At 41.8% G+C, this 24,674-nt stretch overlaps 2 protein-coding genes across 4 annotated transcripts in view; one reads left to right on the top strand and one right to left on the bottom strand.

The window, feature by feature from the left end:
• The window catches only part of LOC116687471 (zinc finger protein 420-like), a gene marked incomplete at its 3' end in the record, with an annotated part of 97,313 nt that overhangs the window by 62,309 nt on the left and 10,330 nt on the right, over window positions 1–24,674 (top strand). The window lies entirely within an intron of this gene.
• LOC116687657 (NACHT, LRR and PYD domains-containing protein 12) lies at window positions 1,254–24,671 on the bottom strand. Of its 3 annotated transcripts, none has more exons than XM_032513195.1 (15): window positions 24,453–24,671; window positions 20,113–20,215; window positions 19,787–19,900; window positions 19,135–19,245; window positions 16,031–16,156; window positions 15,332–15,429; window positions 12,741–14,580; window positions 10,366–10,539; window positions 9,230–9,403; window positions 7,877–8,050; window positions 7,214–7,387; window positions 6,757–6,930; window positions 5,791–5,964; window positions 2,540–2,586; window positions 1,254–1,614 (listed from the first exon to the last, which is right to left on the bottom strand). In XM_032513195.1, the coding sequence occupies exons 2-15, from the start codon at window positions 20,199–20,201 to the stop codon at window positions 1,505–1,507; spliced, it is 3,579 nt and encodes a 1,192-aa protein (XP_032369086.1). In that variant the 5' UTR covers window positions 20,202–20,215; window positions 24,453–24,671; the 3' UTR covers window positions 1,254–1,504. The 3 variants fall into 3 exon arrangements, with proteins under 3 accessions (XP_032369086.1, XP_032369087.1, XP_032369089.1); XM_032513196.1 differs by having other exon boundaries at window positions 20,113–20,218; window positions 24,453–24,582; XM_032513198.1 differs by lacking the exon at window positions 20,113–20,215 and having other exon boundaries at window positions 24,453–24,589.

Genomic DNA, 24,674 nt, shown 5'->3' with positions numbered 1-24,674 from the left:
CTTTTAGTTTTGCAAACTCAGTGAGTGGTTTTGCTATACGTATTAATAGTTTTAGAAATTGTGCTACAAGAATCACGATTAGCGCTTAAGCATTCAGAAAAAACTGTAATGAGGAGCAACACGCTACCAACACACAAGCACAGGAAACGGAAATGTGTCAGGTACGCTTACCGTAATTCAGGGTCTTTGCCTGAAGAAACTAATGAAAATATGAGTACAGAAGGCAGTTGTATCTTTTTATATTGTAGTGAATCTTGATTAAAGTTTGAATACCACTGTATTAAACTATATAATCTTTTTTGTCAAAGCATATCTTATGACTTTATGAAGATATATATTATATACTACTTGTACCAATTAGTGTTGAGCAGATAGATGATGCCATCGTCCATCCCAATGTTTCAAAGTAGACATCACCCAACCCTAGCACCAATGTATTAAAAGTTGCTTTGAGAAAAATATTGGAAGAGACGACATTAGGTATCTGCTAGCAAGTCTTTACATTTTCTTATTACTAGACCTCGAATCTGTTTGTGTACATATTGTTTTATTTAGACACATTGGACATTGATTTCATCAAAATAACTCACTTGTCTTTTCCTATAATCAGGTTTTTGAGAAGGGTGAAGCTCAAACAGAACTTAATAAACCAAAAATGTTACTGTGTGAATATAGTGGGTTTTTTTTCTTGGCCAGAAGATATTAAATTAAAAAAAAAGTTTTAACTAAATCTAAAAATACAGTTAAGAAAAATTAATAAATTTAAAAGTCTGAAAATTTTCATTTTCAGACTTCTTTTGTTTGTTTCCACTACCACCACCTTATGAGTTTTATACTTTTTGAAATTCATGGTCAATAACCCTCATTTATATAAAATTATACCTAATATTAGAGTTAAAAAGCAATTATTTTGACTAATAGTGAAGATCAGAGGAATGAAAGAGTGTTGGAAGGAATCCAATACATTTTTATAGTAATTTGGTTAAAATGAAACTTATATTTCAGATATAGATATTTATTAAAGGAGGAAAACAGGAGGGATATACACACATATACTGTATATATACACGCCGCAATGTCTTATTGGTCCATCAGGGACATTGTGTCTCCATCTAGTGGCTGAAACTAAGAACTCCATCCGCTCTGTACTGGACTCCATCTCTTTCAGAGTCCTGGTCCACTTATTGACAGCAGACTTTAACAGCGTGTCCTTCCAAAGAAACACCGTGGAACAGTCAGTTATTGTAGACGTCCATCACAGCTCTCCACAGTCTGGTGCTTCACATTAATCTCAGCTCTCTGGAGAGGACCGGGTCCACCTCACAGATAGCAGAGACCAGAACCGAGCTGGCCTTACGTCCTTTTCTTCTCACCGTGTCCACCACGTCTCGGGCTTTGTCTGCTCTGACTCGTGTTCTGGCTGAGTCCATTTCACCGTCAGTTAGAACACCTCGCTGAAGGAGTTGATCCAGAAGCTGGTTCAAAACTGGATCAGACACTCGGGTCACAAACAGGCTCCGAACCAGCAACAGCCTGTCCTCTGGGGATCACTGTCCTCTGTGGAGACGCTGTCCTCTGCTGGGACATTCCTCCGTGGATCTGTCCCATCTGGACCTGGAAGAGAAACGAGGAAATACTGTCAGGTTGTGATCTCCTTTAAGAAGTAATCAGAAACCCAAAGGGAAAGATTCATATTTCATATTTCATCTGTTTACCTAGATAGAGACCTTGTTTTTCTAACCTCTGTCCCTGTCCTCTGTCTCTGTGTCTAACCTCCGTTCTGTGTCTCTGTGATGGCATTCTAACCTCCGTCCCCGTCCTCTGTCTCTGTGTCTAACCACCGTCCCCATCCTCTGTCTCTGTTATGGCGTTCTAACCTCCGTCCCCATCCTATGTCTCTAACCTCCGTCCCCGTCCTCTGTCTCTGTGATGGTGTTCTAACCTCCGTCCCCATCCTCTGTCTCTGTGATGGCGTTGTAACCTCCGTCCCTGTCCTATGTCTCTGTGTTGGCGTTCAAACCTCCGTCCCTGTCCTCTGTGTCTGTGATGGCGTTCTAACCACCGTCCCCGTCCTCTGTCTCTGTGATGGCATTCTAATCTCAATCCCCGTCCTCTGTCTCTGTGTTGGCGTTCTAACCTCCGTCCTTGTCCTCTGTCTCTGTGATGGCGTCTCTTTCCCTTTTGGAAATCCTGGTGACCCACATCAATGAAGGTCTACCAGAGGTTCATCAGAGCCCTTTGGAGCAAGTCTTTCTCTTCATAATTCCTGTTGTTATCTACTGACAACTTCCAATAACGTCACAATGGAGATGTTAAATCATGTTTAAGTCCAGACCACGTTCAAAGTGGGTTGGTATAAAGTCAAGGCCGAGTTTCTCCAATAACATTTAGCAGAAATGAGAGACTGAAGACAGAGATGAAGAAAGCACCAGATCTGATGTGGTCACTGGGACCAACCAGCTTAAAGCTCCAGCAGCTAATCTCCAGTTCTGCTCCTGCTTTAACAGCGCCGTTGTGTTTCTTTGAGATATTTACTCACCTGCTTCCTGTCTGGCAGGTGCAGCCCTGTATACTGTGTCATCCACCCTGAAGGGATAAACATGAATGAAGCAGTTATCTTCTGGGTAGAGTTATACTAAATCCTCATCAGTTGAACCTTTAACACGTGATTTCCTTCAGTCAGACTGATCTCAGAGCTGTGACAAAGATGAAGTGATCAGCTGTTTAGTGTTGAAATGAGAGAAGAAACACTGAGACCAGATTTGATGGTTGGACAGGTGGATGTCTCTGATCATGATGCCATGCTGTCAGCTGTAGTCCAGATTTATTTCTTGCAGACATCAACACAACAGTCGTCTTCCCATCAACTCAAACACATGATCACAACAAGCTTCTGGCTCATTCAATTCAATTCAATTTTATTTATATAGTGCTAAACAACAGTTATCTCATTGAGCTTTCTCAGAGCAGGTCTAGACCGGACTCTGGGATGTTATTTATCTCCCAGGTCTTTCCATAAAGAGCAGGGCTGTGTCTCAAATCACGCACTTCTGTACTAAATACTAACTTTTTGAGTACATAGTGTGTTCGCACTGTCGAAGTGTGGTCAAATGCAGTGCACTTAAAATACCCGGATGGTGCACTCAAACCGGTCACAAAGTTAAGTGTAGATCGATGACACTCAACGGTCGCCATCTTGGCTACGTAGCGGAAGGGGCGGAGCTAACAACCGTTGGAAAAACTTTTGATAATGGCGGCCGAAGACGCGATAGCGAGACTGACAGAGCAATACAAAGTTAAACGTGAGTCTTTTTGCTATACTTATAACATATAAGCCACCTGTATATGTATATTTGTTTAATTTTACAGTCGGTAATCATTTTTGTACCACGAATTATAACCTTTATTGGTACCGTAATTTGACGTGCTAACAAGCCAACCATAGCTAACGCTAGCTAACAGCGGCAGTTTAACAATATTGGCAAATAAGTTATAAGCTAACGTTACATGTGTTGTAGTATTTAGTTGTTTGTGTTAAACTATCGTCCCATTGTAGGAGATTTTAGTGTTAGATGTGTGATCTCAACAAGATGTACTTATTCCGATGTGAGCGTTAGCTCAGCAAAATAGCGATCAGCTGATTGTCTGCCAGTAACGTTAACAGTAGCGTAATGTTAAAACGTATCCGCTGTTACTGCCTCCAACGGATGTATATCCTGTATAACCCGACGATGGCCATCAGACCGTAGAAGGATCCCCTGGAGAGTCTGAAGTCCCCCTCATGTCCCTATCCCCATCAGACTAGCTACGGCCTGGGGGGGAGCCTGCAGAACTACAAGCACATTTATAAAATAAAATTATATTAAAAGTATTTAACTTTGTTATCTTTTGTATTACACGTTGCATGACTGCAGCAAACATATAATGGTTGTGCATATACGAATAGAGGAATGTGGTCTATTTAAATTTCAATATTTCAATTCTGTTACCTCTGCTTTCACTATTGTATTGTCACTGTATGAAGACCATTTAGAACAAAAATACAACTTACATAAAAGATGTTTTGTGTATAAGGTTAGTTGTAAGGGTAATGATTCACAACAACAGTCTTATCTATGGGCAACAATGATTTCCTCATGAAACTGTTGAGCATTAAAATGAACAGTAATGTTATGAATGAATATTAATGTTACTTATTTTTAGACCAGAAACATAAGTATATACATAACAGAGTGGACTGCAAAGAATAGGTATAATTAATGAATTAAGAGTGCAGTAACAACAACGAATATTACATACAGTTGTGTTTACTGTTTTCAACTAATGGTGGGGGGGGGGGGGGGGGGAGACATGACGGCGGTGTTGCAATCGTCATCCTGGCGTGACACGGAGCAAATAAAAACATCACATTTATTTTTGTTAAAATATCAAAGCCAAAGCAGGAGTTATTTTTCGCGAAACACAATAGCAGACTGGAATGCTCTCCCTTGGTGAAATTCCCAATTGTACAGAAGAAGGGACGAAATGTAATCATCATTTCCAGTAAGTGCACATGGCAGTGCGCGACAACACTCCTCTGTCGAAATGTATGCACTATGCAAGACAGTACGTAGTGCATGAAGTGTACTTCTGTAAGTGCACTAACGTAAGTGCGCGATTTGAGACACAGCCTTGGTCTAGACCAGAATCTGGGATATTATTTATCTCCCAGGTTTTTCCATAAAGAGCAGGTCTAGACCGGACTCTGGGATGTTATTTACAAAAAACCAAGAGTTCCCACTAAGCAAGCACTAGGCGACAGAGGCAAGGAAACACTTCCTTTAAGAGGCAGAAAGCTCGAGCAGAACCATGGCTCAGGGTGGGGGGGCATCTGCCTCGACCGGTTGGGGGGGGGTTAGGGGGTGAGAGAAAGAGACAGAGAGAGAGAGAGAAAGAGAGAGAGAGAGAGACAGACAGACAGAGACATGGAGAAATGTAGCAGAAGGTGTGGAGCAGGAACATGGAGGCAACCACAGATCCAGACTCCACAGCTCCAGAACCAGAAACACCTGCAGGAAGCAATAGGATGAGAGAGGAGAGGGCCGAGAGAGCACAAGACTCCAGGAAAAGGGAAGAAGTAGAGCTAGTAACATGCATTAGTGGAATGAGGTTGCATACAGATGGAGAGAAAAAGGAAGAGAGAGGTGCTCATTGTATAATGGGAAGTCCCCCGGCAGTCTAGGCCTATAGCAGCGTAACTACGGGATGGTTTGGGACTCTCCAGAGCCAGCCCTAACTATCAGCTTTATTAAAGAGGAAAGTCTTAAGCCTACTCTTAAATGTGGAGAAGGTGTCTGCCTCCTGAACCTAAACTGGAACCTGGTTCCACAGGAGAGGAGCCCGATAGCTGAACACTCTGGCTCCCATTCTACTTTTAGAGACTCTAGGAACCACAAGTAACCCTGCATTCCGGGAGCACAGTGCTCCGGTGTGGTAGTAAGGTACTATGAGCTCTTTGAGATAAGATGGTGTCTGACCATTCTGGATCAGCTGAAGAGTCTTTATTGACTTTTTTGAGCAGCCTAATAATAAAGAATTGCAGCAATCCAGCCTAGAAGTAACAAATGCATGGACTTGTTTTTCTGCAACATTTTTAGACAGGATATTAATCTGATTGGCTGACTGTCCTCTCACAGCTTCACTGAGAAGGTTGGAGTTTTACAGGAAATACTGGATCTGTCCCTTGATACTAACTGTGTTTAATTCAATACTGGTGAGACCAGCATGGACTGAGTCCAACCCTCTACTGACCTCAGAGTCTCCAGTCTCCAGTCTGGACTCTCCACAAGATCACGCAGCAGCTTCACATCTGAATCCTGTAGGTAGTTGTTACTCAGGTCCAGCTCTCTCAGATGGGAGGGGTTGGACTTCAGAGCTGAGACCAGAGAAGCACAGCTGGTCTCTGACAACCTGCAGTCCTTCAATCTGAATAAAAAATATAAATGATGATGATGATGAAGCAAGTGTGTCTTTGTCAGTGTGTGTGTGTGTGTGTGTGTGTGTGTGTCTGTCTGTGTGTTTCTGTGTGTGTGACTATGTGTCTGTCTATCTGTGTGTTTTTTCGTGTGTGTGTGTGTCAGTGTAGGAGCGGTCTGTGTGTGTGTGTGTATGTACGTTTGTGTGTTTATTTGTGTGTGTGTGTGTGTGTGTGTGTGTGTGTGTGTGTGTGTGTGTGTGTGTGTGTGTGTGTGTGTGTGTGTGTCTGTAGGAGCGGTCAGTAAATCAACACATTCGTTCGTAGAGTCCAAATTATCCGTTCAGTTTTTGCACAACAGCAACAGAAACGTAAATAAATCTTGTTTTAAACAAAGAAAAAACGTTTGTCTCAAAAAATGAAAAATAGTTTGTCCTTCTGCTCTCTAGTCACGCACACACCTCCACCTGTCCCAGGTGAGGTTTACATATGGGGTTACAACCCCCCAACGTTGTCATCATCATCATCAAAAGTAATTATGATCCGTATTATTTGAATATAGGTGTCAGCATGATTATAAATGATACGCATGTGAAAAGGATCAAACAGAAATCAGAGTAATGGCTTCAACAGTTAATAAGCACAAGTCTTCTGGGAATGCAGACTGAATGGACTACAAGAAACAACATATGAACTAAAGAACATTTACTACTTGATACATGGAAGTTGTGTTTGTACATGAATTAGTTTCAGTTGTTAATTAAAGATATTAGATCTAATAGTAACAGAGTCAGTGAACTGACCTCAGAGTCTCCAGTCTACAGTCTGGACTTTCCAGAATACCACACAGCACCTCCACTCCTGAATCCTGCAGCTCGTTGTAACTCAGGTTTAGCTCTCTCAGATGGGAGGGGTTGGACTTCAGAGCTGAGGCCAGAGAAGCACAGCTGGTCTCTGACAAACTGCAGTCCTCCAATCTGAATAAAGAATAATGATGATGATGAAAATTAATTTCTATTTCAATAAATACTTTATTGATCCTTTAAACAGCTGCATTTTGAAACATGCTTTGGTCTCTTTGTTTTCATCTACATGTATGTCTGTGTGTGTGTGTTTATCAGAGATGGGAAGTACTTTGTTACTGTACTCAAGTAGATTTTTTTAGATATTTTATTTGACCTTTTTTTGCGCCCACTTTTTACTTTGACTCCTGACATTTTACAAAATTGGCTCGTTACTTTAGTTTCATATAATTCAGACCTCAGAGTCTCCAGTCTACAGTCTGGACTCTCCAGAAAACCACACAGCAGCTCCACTCCTGAATCCTGCAGCTCGTTGTCACTCAGGTCCAGCTCTCTCAGATGGGAGGGGTTGGACTTCAGAGCTGAGGCCAGAGAAGCACAGCTGGTCTCTGACAACCGGCACCACTCCAATCTGAATAAAGAATAAATGATGATGATGAAAATAAATTTCTAATTCAATAAATAATTTATTGATCCTTTAAAAAACTGCGTTTGGAAACATGCTTTGGTCTCTTTGTTTTCATCTATGTGTCTGTGTACTGTATGTGTGAGTGTCTATTTGTGTGTGTGTGTGTTTTTCTGTGTGTGTGTATGTATTTCTGTGTCTGTGTGTGTGTGTGTGTGTGTGTCTGTAGGAGCGGTCAGTAAATCAACACATTCGTTCATGGAGTCACAATTATCCGTTCAGTTTTTGCACAACTGCAACAGCAACATAAATAAAACTTGTTTTCAACATAAAGAAAAAAACGTTTATCTCAAAAAATGAAAAATAGTTTGTCCTTCTGCTCTCTAGTCACACACACACACCTCCACCTGTCCCAGGTGAGGTCTACATTTAGAGTTACCACCCCCTGACATCATCATCATCATCATCATCATAATCAACAGTCAGTGTACGGACCTCAGAGTCTCCAGTCTACAGTCTGGATTCTCCAGAAAACCACACAGCTGCTCCACTCCTGAACCTTGTAGGTAGTTGGTACTCAGGTCCAGCTGTCTCAGATGGGAGGGGTTGGACTTCAGAGCTGAGACCAGAGAAGCACAGCTGGTCTCTGACAACCAGCAGCACTTCAATCTGGATGAAGAATAAATGATGATGACGAAAATCAATTTCTAATACAATAAATACTTTAGTGATCCTTAAACAGCTGCGTTTGGAAATGTGCTTTGGTCTCTTTGTTTTCATCTACATGTATGAGTGTTTGTGTGTGTGTTTGTCTTTGTATGTGTGTATTTTTGTGTATGTGTGTGTCTTTCCGTGTTTGTCTGTGTGTGAGTCTTTGTATGTGTTTTTTAATATGTGTGTATATGTGTGTTTGTGTTTGCATCTGTGTGTGTCGGTGTATGTGTGTGTGTCTTTGTCAGTGTGTGCGTGTGTCTGTGTGTTTTTTTGTGTGTGTCTGTGTGTCTTTGTGTGTGTTTCTGTGTAAGATTGTTTGTTCCTCTGTATGTGTGTGTGTCTATGTGTTTGTTTGTCAGCATGTGTTTCTCTGTGTGTTTATGTCTGGTGTCTGTGTGTGTGTGTTTGTGTGTGTGTGTGTGTGCATCTCTGTATGTGTGTGAGAGTGTATTCCTGTGTGAGTGTGTGTGTGTTGTTTTGTGTGTGTATGTGTGTTTTATTGTCACATAAACATAGTGCAATTAATTCTCTACATTCAACCCAACTGTAGGAGCGTTCTGTGTGTGTGTATGCGTATTTCAGTATGTGTGTGTGTGTGTGTGTGTGTGTGTGTCTGTAGGAGTGGTCAGTAAATCAACAGATTTGTTTGTAGAGTCCAAATTATCCGTTCAGTTTTTGCACAACAGCAACATAAATAAAACTTGTTTTAAACATAAAGAAAAAAACGTTTGTCTCAAAAAATGAAAAATACTTTGTCCTTCTGCTCTCTAGTCACACACACACACACCTCCAACTGTCCCAGGTGAGGGCTAAGAATAGTGTTACCACCCCCTGATGTCATCATCATCATCATCAACAGTAATTATGATCAGTATTATTTGAATATAGGTGTCAGCATGATTATAAATGACATTCATGTGAAGAGGATCAAACCGAAATCAGAGTAATGGCTTCAACAGTTAATAAGCCCAAGTCTTCTGGGACTGCAGACTGAATGGACTACAAGAAACATCAACATATGAACTTAAGAACATTTGCTACTTGATAGATCGAAGTTGTGTTTGTACATGAATTAGTTTCAGTTGTTAATTAAAGATATTAGATCTCTAATAGTAACAGAGTCAGTGAACTGACCTCAGAGTCTCCAGTCTACAGTCTGGACTCTCCAGAAAACCACACAGCAGCTCCACTCCTGAATCCTGCAGCTCGTTGTTACTCAGGTTTAGCTCTCTCAGATGGGAGGGGTTGGACTTCAGAGCTGAGGCCAGAGAAGCACAGCTGGTCTCTGACAAACTGCACCACTCCAATCTGAATAAAAAATAAATGATGATGAAAATAAATTTCTAATTCGATAAATACTTTATTGATCCTTTAACAGCTGCATATGGAAACATGCTTTGGTCTCTTTGTTTTCGTCTATATGTCGGTGTGCGTGTGTGTGTGTCTGTTTGTGTGTGTGTCTTTTTGTGTGTGCATGTGTCTGTGTGTGTCTGTCTATGTCTTTGTATGTATGTCTGTGTGCATGTGTTTGTGTGTGTGTTTTCATTCATTTTCCACCACGAGTCCACAGCTATAAACCCAATCAATAGAGATCTCTATAATGAAACATGATGGAACAAGTCTAATGGTGCTCGGTTAGAACAATGACATCATGTTAGAAAGCACAGCCACAACCATGTGTCCTAAACTAAGAAACAGTAGTGTTAGCCACGATGCTAATGGCACTGCTACCGGCCAACGGGGCTGTCACAAACGTTCCTACAACCTATTCCTTGCAGATTGTCCCGTTACTGAGAATCCAGCTGTTAGAAGGTATATGAAGTGACACTAATGCTGACAGCTGTAGGGCAGCTAACATTACCTTTAGCTGTCTCCATGAAGGAAACAAGAACTAGTTTACTAATAACAACATAAGCATTCTGGCTAGGTCGATGTGGATCTTAAGGTCATGTTGAAACTACCCCCCTCACCTGTACTAACGTTACTTGGTACGTGTCGTTAGCTCCATACAATGCTTTGTGTTTCTCACTCCCACAACCCACTTCACATGAGACATCAGACGTGACATCAAAAGCATGTGGGTAGGCCAAGGTGAAAAATCTGAGATTTGCTTGTATTAGCCAATACATTTATAAAGATTCATATTCAAATAGTAATTTCAGCAGTCAAATAATTTTTTTTTACCGATCAAATTATATTTAATTTTCAGAAAGTGTTCCAACAGCCCTAGTGAGTTATACACTGTATGTGAGCACAACACATGAACTGACCTCAGAGTCTCCAGTCTACAGTTTGGACTCTGCAGTCCAGCACACAGACATTCCATTGCTGAATCCTTCAGGTTGTTTCCATGCAGGTCCAGCTCTCTCAGATGGGAGGGGTTGGACTTCAGAGCTGAGGCCACGACTTCACAGTCAGTCTCAGAGAGTTGACAGTAACTAAGCCTGTGATGACAGATAATAAATACATTTAAAATCTGATCAAATCTAACCCTTTTATCCTAAAAGTCACATTTTGACTGACAAGGGTCTGAAGTTTGATTCCGATATGTTGAGGTCAGAGGTCACGGGACCCCTTTCAAAATGCTCATGCCAGACAGACAGAGATCTATTCTGTGGAATCGATACTAGATCATTCAGATGAAGAAAATGATATTTAAAACCATCCCTCTTCACTTACAACAAAAATAACAATCATAATTAATATTTTGGTAAGTAGTTTCTAATTTTTAAACCAGGTAATGGTGCAGCTTTTATTTAACGAGGATTGAGATGTTAAGTTCCTCTATCACATCCAACAATTAGATACAATTAGAGATATTAGGGCTGGGTCTCGCCTCCAATTCCTGATACATTTGATTCTCATTCAGTGCTGCATAGAGACAGAGAGCATGTCCACAGGGGGGGACTATCTGCTTCTATCTGTAAGGTCAGCTAACACACAGGGTGGTGTGATGATGCTGTAGGATCCTACAGTCTTCCCAATCTCTCTGCTTATTCCTCATGTCTGGATCCACTTTTTTCTTTTTGAAAACTCAGTTTTTCAGCTTACCAGCTTATGAAAACTTAAGTTCTGGGTTGTTTAGTCTTATGGTGGTGAATATCAGCACCCAGCAGCTTTTTGGGCTGGTTCTGATGATTTCTATCAGACAGACTAAAGAGGAGGAACCTTCACACAATACAAGTCAATGGAGAGCAAAGAGGCGTCCCCCCCCCGTCTCTATTATTAAAGTCGCAATGTTTAAATCAAGACTCAAGCCCCAACAGTTCCATTAAAGAGGAACTACCCGGTCCAGTTCTGGTCCAGTATTTAGCGAGATCCTAAAGAAGGGCCGGCGTGAATCAAGCTATGACGTAACCTATGATGTAACCTAATGGGGTAACAATGGAGGTGGCGGTGATGGGGCAGTAGATATGACCCATGCCTTTGGTGTAGGACATCAAGGTTCGATTCCCACTGCAATACATCAACCAATGTGTCTGTGAGCAAGACATTTAACCCCTAGCTGCTCCAGAGGTGTGTGACCTCTGATATATGTATAGTAGTTGTAAGTCGTTTTGGATAAAAGCGTCGGCTACTTGATGTGTGATGTCATGATGTGATTGTGGAGCCTTGCTTTTTGTCCATTAAAAGTGATTCTACATTGAAATCATTTAAATATTGAGCCTTTGCATTGAGAATCTTTTAGATACCAGGAGCCTGAATGATTTCTGTTTCCTACTGCTGGGACCACAGAAAGGGAATTAAACTATCTCTGAAATAGAGGACACACAGGTCCAAATGTGTCCTAGGGACAACTCCACAGCCTGACTGCTTTCTGGAACAGAAGAAACATGTGGCCCCGGACAAAGAGATCAGGCCTGTAGTAAATGCCAAAGCCTTTTTCACCAAACTCCTACCAGGAACGGAGGTCTAAAGACTACAGGCTTGTTAAGAACGCTCTGGATCCCCATTCGCTGGCCAGACCCTGAACACAGCGGGAAATATAAAAATATAAAAAGGTCGACCAACAGGTAAATATTTGCAGTGTGCTTTAAATGCTAATGCTGCAGCTGTGTCCCACATTAATGTGATCATCTGAGGAAGGAGTACTATTGGTGCTGATTATTAATCTGATCATTCGTTGCTGCTTGTTGATGTCGCGTGGAAAGACACCCTTTCTGATTTTATCTCTCCATGTTGGATCAATCAAATGGAAATCAAGTGAAATCAGAAAGATCTATTATTTAAACACCGCTGATAGATATTTTAGGCAATGTGAAAATGAATCTTCTCATAAAATTTGATAAACATAACTGAATGAAAGTTTTTATGAAAAAGCTGAACCTTGCCCCCAGTAATAACTGTGTGTGTATGAAATCTTTGCGTTCTAGAAACCCAGAGCTGACTCAGTCTACACTGTCAAAAGGCCGTCTGTTGGGATTAACGATGACAGAAGATACTTTAGATCACCACCGTCTCATTCTCACAGCGTTGGACACAACTAAGACATTTGCAGAGTAACATGTAGAATTATTTCCAATAAGCAGCTTTATCTTTAATAGTGTGGAAGCTTTCGATTGTTCATGTGTGTAAAGTCTGGATGTTTACTGTAATACTGATGGCCTCAGCTTCACACTGATTTAAAATGATAATCTGGAGTTACCGAGCCTTTCTGCAGTTCCTCACAGCTGGAAGCAGTCTCCGTCGTCCCTCCACTGATGTGTTGTACTGACTCAGGTCCAACTCATCCAGAACCTCCTCTGACATCTGCAGCATGTAGGCCAGAGCTGAGCAGTGAATCTCAGAGAGTAGCTTCTTTGATCTGTTCTTCTTTGACTTCAGGAACTCTTGGATCTCCTGATGGACTGAGTGGTCCTTCATCTCCGTCAGACAGTGGAAGATGTTGATGCTTCTGTCAGGAGAGATCTCATAACTGTTCATCTCCTTCAGGTTGTTGATGGCTCTCTGGATAATTTCTGGACTGTTGTCTGTCTGACCCAGCAGGCCTCCTAAGACTCTCTGGTTGGACTCCAGAGAGAGGCCATGAAGGAAGCGGACAAACAGGTCCAGGTGGCCATTTTTTCTCTTAAGGGATTTCTTCATGACTCTCTCCAGGAAGATATACAGGGATGGGTAAGGGTCATTGTCCCAATCAACTTCATCATCATCATCATCATCATCATCATCATTATCATCAATAGCTTTCTTCCCCAGGAAGTCCTTGAGTACCTGTGCATTCCTGTTGGTGTAACAGTGGAACAGGTAGACTGCAGCCAGAAACTCCTGAACGCTCAGATGAACAAAGCAGTAGACTGATTTCTGGAAGATCCCACTCTCTCTTTTGAAGATCTGTGAACAGACTCCTGAGTACAGCGAGGCCTCTGTGACATCCAGACCACAGCACTCCAGGTCTTCTTGGTAGAACATGATGTTTCCTTTCTCCAGCTGTTCAAAAGCCAGCCTCCCCAGCTTCAGAACAACTTTCCCGTCGGCCTCCATCAGCTCCTGTGGACTTGTCTCATGTCCTTCAGCATACTTGAGCTTCTTCCTCTTTGTCTGAACCAGCAGGAAGTGGGAGTACATGTCGGTCAGGGTCTTGGGCAGCTCTCCTCTCTGGTCTGCAGTCAACATGTGGTCCAAAACTGTAGCAGTGATCCAGCAGAAGACTGGGATCAGACACATGATGTGGAGGCTCCTGGAGGTCTTGATGTGGGAGATGATTCTGCTGGACAGCTCTTCATCACTGACTCTCTTCCTGAAGTACTCCTCCTTCTGGGCGTCAGCGAAGCCTCGTACTTCTGTTATCCTGTCAACACACGCAGGAGGGATCTGATTGGCTGCTGCAGGTCGGGAAGTTATCCAGACGAGAGCCGAGGGAAGCAGCTTCCCCTGGATGAGGTTTGTCAACAGCAGGTTGACTGAGGACTTGTGTGTGACATCAGGAACAGCCTCCTCGTTGTTGAAATCCAGTGAAAGTCTGCTTTCATCCAGGCCGTCAAAGATGAAGAGAAGTCTGGAGGCAGCGAGCTGCTCTGCTGGGACCTCCTGTAATGTTGGATGGAAAACACGGAGCAGCTCCAGAAGACTGTACTGCTTATCTTTGATCAGGTTCAGCTCCCTGAAGGAAAGAGGAATCACCAGACTGATATCTTGGTTCTCTAACCCCTCAGCCCAGTCCAGACAGAACTTCTGTACTAAGAAGGTTTTTCCAACGCCAGCGACGCCGCTCGTCACAACCACTCTGATGGTTTTCTTTTGGCCAGGTGAGGCTTTAAAGATGTCGCAGCACTGGATTGGAGAGTGATGGTGGCTCTTCTTCTTAAAAGCTGTCTCCAGCTGCCTCACCTCATGTTGGGTATTAACCTCTTCACTCAGTCCCTCTGTGAGGTAGAGGACCGTGTAGATCCTGCTGAGGAGGGTTCTACTTCCTGTTTCAGCTCCTTCAGTCACACGTTCAAATATCTCCTTCAGCCTGGACTTCTGTTTCTCACGACCAACGTTCACTAAAAAATGGACAGAGGTGAGAGACAGAACAAGAAAGAGAAAGAGAGAACAAGCTGGTGATTCCTTTTAGGTCTTTATTACTGTAATAATATTAAAACATGCAGTTAAAGTTCAGTTGGACTTAAAATTAGGATTGGGTACCGGATTTACTTATTTCCTTTGTAGGGTACCAACCGGATTGTAGGGACCCTTTGCTTATCAAACCAGTCCCCTACGGTTGCTGGGTAGATGATTAAGCTATTTAAGATGCGTGCACTATGTGATCCAATGTTAACCATCAGCGGTCAGCATTTCTTTTAAACTCAGGCAGGTTTCATACATGGAGTCCATTCATATGTGGAAATGCCAAACACAAATCCCTTCATTCCTCTTTCCATAAAATATGGGTCAAAAAGCTGTTTGCTCCCTTCTCCCCCAACACCTGTGCCCTGTTGGACATTGATTAAATCACCTGAGTCACAGCCACATTGACAACCCCATGGCAACCCCTGGTGGGGGGAGGACTAACAGCAGTAAATAATACACATAAAACCAAATGCTCCCACACAGATTATGTCAGTACTACCGGGGACCAATTCACAATCACTGACACATTCCAGTACCTATTAGTACATCATCCACTGTCCATTACACCCCCCCCCCCCCCGATGTATATTTCTAATGTTAAATGTCACAACAAATATTTCCGTATTCCAACAGCAGTGGTGTGTTGAGACATGAAGACATCAGCAGATAGATGGACAGACTTACTTTGCTTAGAGCTGCTCTGATTGGCTGTCTGCAGTCCAGCTTTGGTTCTTGATCTGGACGGCTGCTCCTCCTCAGAAACATCACTCCTCTTCCTCTCTCTGTGGAGACATATTTTCATCACTATTGTTGTTGAAACAAGTGAATATGGTGAAAGACCAGCATATATAAGTGAAGTCTCAGGTCCAGGTCCAGACTGCTTCCTGGGTTGTAATCCCTGTTTTCTATCAAATGCATGATGACGATTGCCTGGATCAACATTACAGTACATTCATATCTGGCTTTGTTTAACCATGTATCAGCTGACTGAAATAGTTCATGTTAATTTTATCATCTGCATAGAACAACAACTTTCTGTTCTTCTGTTCTAACTTCAGACTTTCAGGCTTTTTTTGGAGATGGATATAATTCTTTGTGTCTCAATAAGAATGTGGATAACATTAGTGCTAGTGATATACCTGCTGCAGCTGCATTTCTAGCAATGAATCAAAGAAAAGCTTTAATTTCGCTGATTCTACCATCTGGCAATGCTAGACTAATCTGCTGAGAACCTTTAGATCAGTGCTGTTGGTTCTTGGCTTTCAGGAACCACATATGGTCCAGACACTTCATAGAACTTAAATAAATCAGAACAATCAATACATGCCATAGGCAGGAAAACCTGAACCAGAGTCATTAAATGAGTTGGTAGCAGTCTCTTACTTTGTGTCTGATGGTCCAGGTTCATCACTGAGGTCTGGAGGAGGATTTCTGGACCAGTCACTCTTCATAGACAGACAGCCTGATACTCCAGAGTCTGCATTTACTTCACTTCCTCCTCTCCACTTACTGGAAATCACATGACTTCACCTGAGGGGGAGTGGCTTTGTATGTGTGTGTGTTTGTGTATAATCATTCACGTTTGGCTGGCGTACACAATTACACAAGTTAGAACAAGTCACAGGTAAGACTGGAGGAAGAGGAACACACACACACACACACACACACACACACACACACACACACACACACACACACACACACACACACACACACACACACACACACACACACACACACACGACTTAACATGACGACACACATGCAGGTCAACAGTCCAGTGCACGTAGAAGTGGTTTCCAGTATCTGGAACTTCAAGTGACTCCGATGGCTTTAAAACACTGAGGCTGAGGCTTTAAACACATGGATCCACACATTCATTTAGTTTTTATTAGTTAGACTTTTAGATTTGGCTTGGCAGAAATTATTGTACTAATAAAGTCCATTCATTAAGGTTGTAGATCAGATTTCTGTCAAACTTTAATAGAAGACTTTTAAGTTATGAGAACTTGATTACCCTCTGAGCCCTAAGGCCATTTTTACAGTTCATTGTCCGTCTGGATTTATTTTATAAAAAAGCTTGTAAAACTGGTACACTCTCTCTGTAAAAGTAGAGATGAGCAGCGCAGCGTCCGTGGTCTCAGCTTCAGGGGCCTGTTGCACGAAAGTAGAATAAAGATATCCAGGATAAGTGAGAAAGCGCAGCTTGACTTAGTGTGATCTGCTCATCGCGACTTAATCGGTTGCACGTTTGCCGAGCCAGGATGAACAGGTAAAGCTATGTCAAGCCAGGTGTAGATAGCTGGGATAAGTGCACGTTCACGGCTTTCTCAAATAGACCACAGTATCAATCACAGATTTACTGATGCAGAGATGAGAAGACGCATGCGCCATATGTTTCACCCAATGAGCAGCAGCTTCTAATGGAAAGTAACGAGGAGGGGAAGAATGTAGTATGCAAAAAGGGAAATACGGCTCAAACGGAGAGAAAAAGCCCAACATAGCGGACCCGACTGAATGTGTATGGGTGTAAAAATATCTACTTAGCCTATAGTCACTCCACATTTTTACAAAGTTGTAGGCTACACTGTGTTTTAATTGCTTTAAATATGCTAGTTTCATGTTTCTGTTTTTATTCGATAAATGTACTGGTTTTACTGTAAAGTGTCTTTGACTAGCCTACTATGTAAAGCACTCTATAAATAAAATGTATTATTATTTAGCCTTTGTCTTAAAAGTGAGCAGAGGGAATAATGTTCCTCAATTTCCATCCCTTATTCACAACGCAAGAACATGTTTTACAACCATATGCACAAATCTCTATAAGTTATGTCTAACTCTTTGTACAATTAATGTTCATACAGAACAATCAGAAAGGGACAACAACTAGAAATAGAAGTAAGTGACTTCAATACGCTGTGAGCATTTGTAAAACAATATTCATGTTTTATTCTTCTGACAAGTGAACGCACCAAAATAAAAAGATTAAGAAGCATTGTGGTGTTCACGGTGTGATAAATGTGAACTGGAATAACACAAACTGTCCTTCACTAGAGAAGGATAAGCAACAAGAAAATGAATCATGAATGTATTGGTCTTTGACCAGTCTGCCATTCTTATCATCTGGGAATATCGCTACATTAATATCCTCACACTTGTCACAGGTCTGCCGGCAGGCAACGGCCACCGGGCAGCCGCCGCACACCAGGCAGCCTCGAAACAGTACCGTCCCACCGGGAAAAGTCCCACTCCATATCTTGGTGCCAGTGCAACCATTTCTAACCATCTAAACAACTGTAGTAGGGTTTAAATCAAACTCGCGACAGCAATAATGGCAAGTAGGCTAATGCATATTAATAAAAAATAAAAACAGAACACATGCAGATGACAACGGAATAACTGTTAAACACGTTTATTTGGGATCAGACGGCAGCTGATTTGACACATGAGACTCCAGGATTAATCTTAGCCTGGCTGTTAGCCTGCTCTGGACCAGACTAGCCGCAAAGAATAAATCTCCATGGTAACTTGGCAGGGTTTAATTCAATCTGGTTTCATGCAACCGAGTCAAAGCTAAATTCATCCAGGATAACTTGAATATCCCGGCTTAATCCCTTATCCTAGTTTCGTGCAACAGGCCCCAGATCTTTCACCCATAGTAAAAATTTGGCACATCATAAATAGGAAGATGCAACAAAGAAGACCTAAGACAGGTGAGCAACTAGAAGCCTGGATTAGACAAGAATGGGAAAACATTCCTATCCTTAAACTGGAGCAGCTTGTCTCTTCCGTCCCTAGACGTCTGCAGACTGTTATAAAAAGAAGAGGGGATCCCACACAGTAGGAAACATGGCCTTGTACTATAACAGCACTATAACACAGTACTATAACTTAGTACTATAACACAGTACTATAACACAGTGGTAAACATGGCCTCCCAACTTTTTTGAGACGTGTTAATACAATGAAATTTGAAGTAAACTTATTTTTCCCTTAAAATTATAAATGTTCTCAATTTCAACATTTGATGATGTCATCTATGTTGTATTCTGAATAAAATATTGAAATTTGAAACTTCCACATCATTGCATTCTGTTTTTATTCACAATTTGTACACTGTCACAACTTTCTGGGAATCGGGTTTGTAGATACAGTAGTTCAAACTGAAAAGCTCATTTAAATAAATTCTGGAGTTTAAAAACAAAATCGTGTCATGTGTTTTTTTAGTAAGGATCCTACGCACAGTTTTACAAATTAGACCCCAGGACTGTTTTTTTTGTGTTATTATTGCTACTGTTACTATTACTTCTAAAAAAGGTTCTGATCTGGTTTATTGGCATTTCTTTAAACCAATGACAATAATCTGTCTGGTGGTCCTGGTCTTGTTATCAATGGGCATCAGCTTAAAATCACATTATGTGGCATCGCCAAACCTAGACCATGAAGCTCTGAGAGAGTCAGATAATAACAAAGTCATAAATTATTACCTTTCATCAACAGCTTGTCCACCTTTAAAGTTATAAGGACAAACCATAGACTGGCCACTCTTCATGGACACACAGCTGGGTCCTGGTCCTGGTTCAAGTCTTTTCTGCAGACTGATGAAAAGTAGTTGAAGTTAAAGTTAATACTTTTAACTATTTACATGAATCAATTTGCCCTGTTTTATTATTATAACAATAATGATATATAAGTCTTATTTTGAGAGTTGAGCGTCAGGTGAATATTATAAATGGATCTGTCTCAGAGTAGACCATGTTGTGAACATGTAACTTCTCTTAGTGGTGCACTCTGAAGCAGAAGCTCACGTCACTTTGACTCAACATGAGTCTGATGACTTTAGACTCAAGTTCACGAAATCAAAACCTTAACAACAATGACTTGTGATTTCACTTGGACTTGATATCCTCCCAAAGCCCAAAGATTAATTATGATTGTATACATTATTTTAGCAATGTATCAACTCATGTTCCTGAAAACAGACAGACTTTCAGCCGTGGTAAGAAAGGTGTTTGGCAGTTCAGAGCTGCCTGGTGGTCCTGGTCCTGGTCTCACTGGGCATCAGATCAAAACCACAATATGTGGCATCGCCAAACCCAGATAGTCAGATAATAACAAAGTTCACTTTTAATTTCTTACCTTCCATCAGCCGAGAGCAGAGAGCAAAAGTTAATAGGATAACTCATAGACCGGTCACTCTTCATGGACACACAGCTAGGTCCAGGTCCAGGTCCAGGTTTCTGCTGCTGCATCCTGATACAAACAAAGACCGTGGATGAGTTACTATTCACCAAAATGCAATCTGATGAAGATGGCGTCTCATCTCAGTAGATAACCAGTGGTTGTCTCTTTGTTGCGTATTCCAGTAAGAAGTTCCTATTAACTAGATATTGAGAGTGAATCCTGATGGAGGAGTGATGTGAGTGCTGAGCTCTAACATGGAGAAGAATCCATCATCATCTCACCTCTGAGCTTTGGTCTGGCTGTCATGGTCCCCACACAGAGTGGTTTTAGAGGGAGGGGCTCCCTCCCCTCTGTCCTCACACTGACTCATAGCAGAGTCCACACCTGCTGGGAGACATCACCTCTGTTACTATGACAACTTTTTCATCACAGGACACATTAGTCTCTCATTCCTCTCTGACATGTCCCAGATGCTGTAGAAAACAATGAGTCCCCTCTTTCCATCAGACACACTGAGCAGGTCCATGAAGGACTCGGAGTCTCTGGGACAGTTTACACATGGACTGTGTAAACAGCTTTCAGTCAAACCAAGTCTGTCTCAGTGTTGGACATGTCTGTGTTTTAGTTACGTTAAATGTAGTACCAAGCTGTCTGACCAGTTCTGACACCCATTGCATTTTACACTGATGACAGACACACCCTCTCTGACACACAGACACACACACACACACACACGTTAATGCACTCTGTAACTTTTTCTCCTTTTACCAAAGTAACAATTTCAAGGCAGAACTTTAAGTACTAACAAAGTCATGTGTTGGTACTTTTACTGCAGTCCAGAATGATCATACAGGAACTCTGTACTGCAGTAAAAGTACCAACAACTCATTGTCAAAGTACTACTGGGTTTTAGATCAAATGTCCCACGGCCAAGTTGATCAGAGCTGTTTGGACACTCCCTGTTTTTTTTGTGGTGTAGCCATCAGCGTAGTTACGTTGTCATCTTCCTCATTCTCACTCTCTCACTCTCTCTCACACACACACACACACACACACACACACACACACACACACACACACACACACACACATATAATTAAGGATTATGACAAAAAATCTTATTACTTAATAGTAAGTATTTCTAAAGATAAATAAATGCAATAGGCCCTGTTGATTATTTATTCAATTTGATAAAGCGAACACAGTCTGTGTCTGAGTTACGTAGCGCCAAGCTGTCTGACCAGTTCTGGCACATTCACATTTTACACTGATGTCAGACACACCCTCCCTTGCACACACACACACACACACACACACACACACACACACCACACACGCACACACACACACACACACTTCAGCAACTTCAAAACTGTCTGAACTAACAGGTAATAAATGTCAAAGTAACCCTTCCCTAACCAGCATGGACTGAAGTGTGTGTTCGTGTGTTTTCTCGGCTCTCCAGCTGATTTCACAACAGGAAAGCAACTCGCAGCAATAACAGACCACCACACACCCTCCATCTTATTCAACTTTGTGTGTGTGTATGTGTGTATATTTTTTACTCTGTGGAGTAACAGAGAGCAGCAGAACTCAGCCATTACCTCTGTAATGGCCAATTTGGCTATATAAGTGTGTTATGTGTGTAGTGTGTGTGTGGGTGGGAGGTCTGCGTAAATGGTTGGTTGTTACGTCACCTGCGTACCTGTTTGTGGGTGATAATTGGAGTTAATAAAGGGAATCACAGGTGAGGTGGATGGGGAATCTGGATCCGGGAAGCCACACAGTTTTTCAACCTCAGCTGTGGGAGAGTAATGTTTTTAGATCTTGTCGTTCTCGGCTTTTAATCACCCAAGTTATTCTTTTTGTAAGTGCTTTTATTCAAACTTTCGTGCAATAAAGGATTAAAACGTACGACGACGGCGGACCTCATTATTTGCAACAGCAAGAGTTGGAAATGGCTTCAGAAATTACCCAGTGGCATTGTTTGTGGACAGATTGCCACTACAACCTCTTTTCATCCAAACATCAAAGATGGAGTCTAGAAGACAAACAGGAAGTCTCCTGTCCAGTGTTGTCTCTCTTACGTCCTACACTCTCCCTCTGTCCTCCGGATTTTGTGGCCACCCATTTGTTCGTTTGTGGTCCAGACATACTAATATAAAATCATTTTAAATGATTATAAGAAGCGCTGCCCAGCCGCCCCCCCTGCAAAGAGAAGACGACCCAAGCCGAGCCACATGCCCAACCCCCAACGCCGGCCTGTCCTCCTTTGTCAAGGACTCCAAACAACACACAACACTGCGGCTGCAGAAACACCTGCGCGTGAAACATCCAAAAGAATAAGAGTCGTGCATGAAGGACTCTACTGACAGCAGCCAAAACCCAACAACCCCAGGTACGGGGGGGCAAAGGGGGGCCAGTCACAGCTAAAAACTGGTGCTAACCAGACCAGGCTGTCCGCTGTTCTCCCGGTAAATGAGTCTTCCTACAGTGGGAGCAGAGCGACTAATCAGCTGGCTGCTGCTTATTAGCTCACGTTAGCTTTCTAATCCCCCCCCCCCCAACATGCCTTCATCAGACCCTGGTTAGCAACAATCATCTGGCAACAGCAATGTGCTTTCCTCCAAATGGGAAAAGAGCATTCCACTATTTTAGAGGCTGTGGCCGTTGTCTGCTTCATTAATGTGTTACTGTGGTAACAGACTGAGGATGGGACGAGGATTCAGGATTTGGTCCCGGATTTGGACCAATCTTAAGCAGTGGATTCGGAATTCGGCCAAACACCAAAAACCTGGATTCTGTGCATCCCTAAGAATTTCTCCGCCCCACAGGGAGATGAATTTGAATCAGAAGGACAGGTTGTGGAATTAAATTCATGGAAATTCTAAGAAATTCCACACAGTCGCACAACAGAAAGACTGTTACATCTCACATGCATCCAGTGTTAGGATGGAAATGGAACTGCTTCCTGTTAGAAGTTACCCGTTATAAACGGGGGTGGATAACTTTATTTGGATTCATTATCGACGCAAAGCAATTTCCTTTTAATTTGAGTTTAACTAATTTAATTCCACATTTTACCTCAGTAATACAACTACATACAGTTACATTCATGTTGTAATCTAATAACATAAGTTCATTACACGTAAATTGTCACTCCTCAACCCCGCATGCATTTTGGTTAAAAGTATAGACAATGATAGGCATTCTGGGAAATGGAGTCGTGTTCCATCATGTTTCACAAAATTCCAATTCCAATAAATAAATGTGAATTATGAGTTGTGTGACGAGAACTTTTAACATTCATTGCTGGGGAAACATTTCCTGTTAATGTAATCTTAACAAGTAGTTAATAATATTTATAGAATATGTAATGCAGTCATATCTTATATATTTTATCACGAATGAATTTCTCTGAATTTTTATTGAATTGTAGTTCTGCTTCCTTTGATTCAAATGGGATTGAAATGGAATTTAGGAGATATTCTCAAATCAACTCTGCATTGTGCACAAACTTGGCACTTTGATGTACACACACGCGCACACACAAAGACACACACACAAAGACACACACACACACACACACACACACACGTTAATTCAACTTTTTCTCCTTTTACCAAAAGTAACAATTTCAAGGCAGAATTTTAACTTGTAAGTCATGTGTTGGTACTTTTACTGCAGTGCAGAACGATCATACAGGAACTCTGTACTGCAGTAAAAGTACAAACAACTCAGTGTCAAAGTACTACTGGGTTTTAGATCAAATGTCCCACGGCGAAGTTGATCAGAGCGGTTTGGACACTGTTTTTTTTGTGGTGTAGCCACCAGCGTAGTTATGTTGCCAACTTCCTCATTCTCACTCTCTCACACACACACACACACACACACACACACACACACACACACACACACACACACACACACACACACACACACACACAATGGAGTATGACAAAAGGATTATTACTTATGAATCAGTATTGCTACAGATAAATAAATGTGTCGATTATTTATTCAATTTGACAAAGTGATCAGGATATACATTTTCATAACTTTACTAATATTGATAAAATACCATTGATAATAGCTAATAACTGAACCTGTGCTTCCTAAAAACACAAAGAGATCATCCGCAGGTTGATCAATAAAGAAAAGAATCACTGCAGCATCCTCTAAAACTGCTCCAAACAGTCAAATGTAGCTTACACCTGAACGCATCACAAAGAATATCTCATCATGACGCTACTTTTACTACGGTACAGAATGATCTCATGGGACGTCTGTAATGCAGTAAAAGTACAAACAACTCAGTGTCAAAGTAATACTGGGTGTTGGATCAAGTGGATCAGAGCGGTCCGACCAGTTTTTCCACTGATGTGAACTCAGATGACGTTGTGCTGTTGTTGTGACCTGAGAACTACCAACAGTAATACATGCTAATCCTTCTCAAACCACTCTCCTTTAACTCAGATGGACACTCATTTGAGACATAGTCTATTGATAAAAATCTGAAGAACAACCCAGAAAGAAACTTTTCTTCTGTCCAGTCAAACAGATTGAATCAAAGTGATTGTGTTCATCAAACATTTCCAGACTCCTCTGGTCAGATTCTCACCTGCTGAAGTCTCTTCAGGTCAGTTTCCATACACGTTCCTCCTTCATGTGTCCAGGAGACACTGGGAGAGAAGAAGCTGCTCTTTGTCCCTCGTCAGTCCTGAAGTCGATGTGCATTTGATTTGAAGACGCCGTCATAGTCCATAACTTCAGTCAGAACCAGTCCAACCTGTTCCCAGAGCCAGTCAGTGTGAGAGAAGTCCCCCGTCAGATGATGGAGTTC

This window comes from Etheostoma spectabile, chromosome 4 (assembly GCF_008692095.1).
Source record: "Etheostoma spectabile isolate EspeVRDwgs_2016 chromosome 4, UIUC_Espe_1.0, whole genome shotgun sequence".
Classification (NCBI taxonomy): domain Eukaryota; kingdom Metazoa; phylum Chordata; class Actinopteri; order Perciformes; family Percidae; genus Etheostoma; species Etheostoma spectabile.
This window is presented reverse-complemented; position numbering and strand designations above follow the sequence as displayed.

Coding starts and splice junctions, on each gene's coding strand:
- LOC116687657 (XM_032513195.1), bottom strand. CDS start 20,201: ATGAGTCAGTGTGAGGACAGAGGGGAGGGAGCCCCTCCCTCTAAAACC. Junction 19,901..20,112: donor AGCCAGACCAAAGCTCAGAG/GTGAGATGATGA, acceptor TGTTTGTATCAG/GATGCAGCAGCAGAAACCTG. Junction 14,581..15,331: donor TCAGAGCAGCTCTAAGCAAA/GTAAGTCTGTCC, acceptor TCCATTTTTTAG/TGAACGTTGGTCGTGAGAAA.